This window comes from Phaethon lepturus, unplaced genomic scaffold (genome assembly GCF_000687285.1).
Source record: "Phaethon lepturus isolate BGI_N335 unplaced genomic scaffold, ASM68728v1 scaffold22546, whole genome shotgun sequence".
NCBI classification, from domain to species: domain Eukaryota; kingdom Metazoa; phylum Chordata; class Aves; order Phaethontiformes; family Phaethontidae; genus Phaethon; species Phaethon lepturus.
The window spans coordinates 5,749-10,196 of NW_010548584.1; the positions used below are offsets into that span (position 1 = coordinate 5,749).

The 4,448-nt window shown below is 50.7% G+C and overlaps 1 protein-coding gene across 1 annotated transcript in view; it reads left to right on the plus strand.

Annotated features, from left to right (window-relative positions):
* MVB12B (multivesicular body subunit 12B) overlaps positions 1-4,448 on the plus strand; it is a 14,564-nt gene that overhangs the window by 333 nt on the left and 9,783 nt on the right. The window contains exon 2 of the mRNA XM_010290031.1: positions 864-986. Within this exon, the coding sequence (XP_010288333.1) occupies positions 876-986 (111 nt within the window). The 5' untranslated portion in view covers positions 864-875. The remainder of the gene's footprint in view (positions 1-863; positions 987-4,448) is intronic.

Consider the following 4,448-nt stretch of genomic DNA (forward strand, 5'->3'; position numbering starts at 1 on the left):
TGGGGGAAGACTTGCCCTAACTGGCTGCCTCTGCAGGAGACCACATGCTGAGACAGTGGCAACTTTCCCCATCCTCCTCCTCCTCAGCGAGTTGTTTCAGCAGCTCTCATGTCCTTGCCTCCTGCTTCCTGCAACAGCATCTCTCCAAAATTGGTTGGTCTTACCTGCTTCTATCCCCCTTAGTGTGTCTCCCTCCCCTGAAGTACTTGGTGATGTCTCCCTTCTGGAAGATGCTGAGGCCTCTTCAAGGCCTCTGTCTGCTTTGCATCAGACCATCCTGTGCTGCTTTATCTGTGCTACCTTGGTGTTGAGGCTCTCTGCAGCAAGTGCGGTTTTGCATACAGCGCCAGATACATCTGTGCCGCTACACGGAAATGGTCTGGTTCAGGAGGGTGTGATGGGACTGAAGACTCAACGGGGTGTCTAACACCTGTAGTGGATGGGGAACCTCCCAATGGAGCTGTTAGGAGCAGATTTCTTGCTGCTTAAAATGGCAGAGCTGCTTCAGCCAGCCTGACTGAGAAATGAAATTTGCTCTCTGGGAGGGAAGGGAATGAGCTTGGGTTTTCCCATCATTGCTAGATGGAGACCAGCCCACGCTAAGTATCCTGGAAACAACAAAATTAATCTCCGAAGACGCTGCTGGCCCAAATTCGAAACCTATTGGGCATTACACAAATGTACCCTCTTACCAAAAGCAAATGAAAGTGCAGAAGGTGTGTCTGGCCTAATCCTGTGTTTAACTTGGCAGCCTGTGGTGTGTCAGCGTAGGCACTGTGGCATGCATGCAGGCTCTTGGTGCTCTCTGTCTTCTGCTGGGGTGTGCTGCTGAGCAGCCCTTTAATTCTGCTCCTTTCTTTTAGGATCAGTCCATAATGCCTGAAGTGCGAGACCTCTCGGATGCCTTGCCTGACGTGCCGATGGATCCCATCACGGGTGTTGGTGTGGTTGCATCCCGGAACCGAGCACCGACAGGTTATGATGTAGTAAGTAGAGCTATTTCAGCTGCCATTGCTAATGCTTTGATTCTGCACTAATGAGGCTTTACTTTGCTGGGAACAGCACCTCTTCCAGAGAGGGCTTGCCTTCAGACCTGTGCTTAAGAAGTCATTTGATACCCAGCTGCCCAACTCTCAGCCCACAGCACTTAGTGCTGTCCCTCAGTCGAGGTTTGTGGGTGCAATCCTGCTACTTCATCTGTGCCACTCCAGCGGAGCGTAAGTACCTGGAGGAGGGGTTCTCACAAACAGCTGCCCACTGTGGAATGCAAATTTAATAATCCTGGTAACATTAATCCTGAAGGAGTCCTAAGTACTGTGCAAATAATATCTCTGAATAAATGGATCCTGCATCAGCTGTTTAATCCCATGTATGAGCACTGCACAATGATGATGAGAAGCTCCAGAATGGGAAGCAAAGAGTTTTGCATCCAGCTGAAATTGCAAGAATGATTTTGATGGACAGAATGCAAACCTCTAAACTAAGCTTTGGCAGGAGGCTGGGCAGCAGGAAAAGGCAGCTGGATACAGCAGAGATGAATATGTGAATGGATAAAGGGAGGTCCCTGTTTAACAGCTGCTTGTTCCTTGGATTAGCTGCTGTGTAACCAACAGCACGATTTTTCTCCCCATAGATTAGTGTCCCAAACAGTGAAATATCATAAAATACTGACCTCGCAAAGCTCTGTATGGAGGGATTTGGCCCAAAGTCCATCTGCTCACCTTTCTATGTATCCTGCTCCAACTGTGCTGCGCCACACCTTGGGTTTCCAGAGTTGCACAGCTTGTGTGGTTGGGAGTGGAATCCAGTGGACTTGAGGCTTTGCTCACACCGTTTCAGCTCTGGATCATTGCATACCCTGTTCAGTGTGAGAAGGAAGAAAATGGATCAGGCTGAAGTAAGGACACGAGGGAAGGAGTTGTGAAAAGGCTCCTTAAAGACCTGGAAGGTTTTTGCATTTACTGCATTTTTCTGAGTGCTGATTACCAGTGTGAGCCAGGCTATGTAATTAGCTGCTTGCCCTGATAAAGGAGTACGGGACAATGTGAGAGTTGTGATAACAGAATTGCATTTTGCCTAAATGACTGGGCAGAGAGCGCGCTCACCCCAGATAGCCTGTCTGTGGTTTAATAGGGAGCTTCAGTGGTAACGCAGTTTAAACTAAACAAGATAAAAGAGTCTTCCTGTGCCTTAATCCAATTACGGTGTGCTGTAATAATGCGTGTGAATGTGGGTCGCTTTCTCCTAGGGGGCACAGAGAGGAGACTGCCTTTCCTCTGGTTCTTCTGCCGCCTTCTCTGTTTACAAGGAGCTCTTCTCTGACCGTGGGGAAGATCCTGCTGTCTGCTTGTCTTACCCTAAGCATGGCTTCCTCGTGCTTACTCCTTCAGCCTTGTGTATGACCAGTCTGCAGTCTGTCTCTGTTCCTGGATGCTGTGAGCCGCAGTCGGTGTCCTTCTGCTGTTCAGCACCTGCTGTGGCGGGGCTGCTCTGAGTGCCACCCTGGTTGTGGCAGGATGTCCTGGTGCCCAAACCCACGGGACGGTAGCACGCAGGGCTGTGCTTTTCTCGCCTGGATGTCTGGGAAGGTAGCGCCTCTACGTGAGTCAGGGTGCTGGAGCAGTGTGTGGTATGTGGGGTTGCCACTTCCCTGTGACCTCTCTGGAACCCAGTCTGTCCTATCTGAAGGCATGAAGCCGAGTATGCAGAAGTGCACTTCTCGGTGCAGTGGAGAAAGTCATGTTCTGAGACATGGGCAACATGCGGACTTTGGCGGTCTCAGGCTCTGTGTCTCTCCAGATACGCAATTTCCCTAATGAGACACCTACAGCTGACTGTTGCTTTGGAGTGCCTTGATGAAGGCAGCTCTGGCAGCTCCGTCCTAGGAATGTACTCTGTAAAGCCCTAATAGTTAGAGATTCAAACTGCACCCTGAAAAGGAGAACTACTGTCATCTTTTGGGAAGCGTTAACACCAGTCTATCTTGGGATGTTGTTGTAGTCCCGTTAGGGATCTGATTGCTTTGCCTTTTGCTACAGCATCCTGCAGAATTCAATTCCACAGGTGGATTCAGAATTGTGTGATGAATTTGACATCGTGTAGTTTCACTGGTGGTTTTGAGTTTTGTGATGGTGAAGTACCCAGTTCTCTCTCTCTGACAGCTATGTTATTTATAGGCTTTACCCAGTTTCCCTTTCATTCATGGCCTTTCTCCAATAAACAACCGTTGCAATATTCTTTTCCTTCCTTTTCCCTTTGCTTCTCTTTAAAACAAACAAGCAAAGCCATGGGTGCTTTCAGCCCAGGTGTAAGTTAAATGCCATGGGGATGTCCTGCTCTGTTTCCCAGGTTCGCATGGAGCCCCGGGGTTCACCATACCGTCTGGCTGGAGATGGCGGTGCGGCAGAGCCTAGGCTACTAGACCCCGGGGAATCTTGATGAATGGGTCAGAGATCTTTTTCTCTCAGTGGTTTTGTAATTACTCAGAAATCTCCGCTGCCTTTGTGTCTGCTTAGAAAACAGCTACTGACACTTGTAACGACTAGACAGGTCTTTTAACAGCTGAAGCACCAAAGACTTGATTTTGCCAAAATGTACGGAGTGTGTCTGAACTTAAATTCCTGAAAATCTGCCCAAACTGGCAAGACTGAGTGTATGGGTGGGGAGGAAAGGGAGGAGAGGGGGGAGGCAGGGAGCCTGGGATAGGAGAGAGGTGTGGTTCCTGTGCAGCCACGTTCCTTGCTGCGGGCTGAGTGCCAGCTCCATGGTGGGGTTTGCTCTGGGACGAGAGCCTGAGCATGCCACTTACCCAGTGCCATGCTGGAGCAGGGCCAGCCTTGCACACCACCGGTGGGGCAGACCCATCCTGTGGGGCAGGCAGTTTAGTGGGCCTGTTTGCCAAAGGCCTGTCCTGTGCTAGCAGTAACCCTGTACTGACCGCTGGGTAGCGGGTAGATCACCCTGGACTTGGAGGGGTGGGCTGGGGGATGCCTTCCTTACTGGGTGTCACTCCATCAAGTCCATCGGTTTGTAGCATATGCTTGAGGAACGTCTTCCCCCAGCTCCATGAGGACAAGGACCACCCCTTGTGCCTGGGGTGTGGGGTGCCAGGTGCTGTGTCCTCCGTCCCACATGTTCCTTGCCTTTTAGCCAAGTGGAGGACTTGGTGAGCTGGGGCTGCGCAGCACCCATCCTGCTGTACAGGTCTGCCTCGGCCTCTCCAGGTCGTCTCACTTCCCATGTTGCCCCACCGAGGGCATGCTGCCATCATGAAGCAGTGCTGCTCAGGCACAGCTCTGCTTCGAGAGGTGGTCGGGACCCTCCTTGTCTGCAGGAGCCCAGCAGATGATGTAAGAAGTTTACTGTTCATATTGCTGTTTTCTTTCCCCATGAGTTTTCTGACAAGCTAATGCATGCTTACGTTCTCCAGGCTTGCAAAGTCTTCAGCA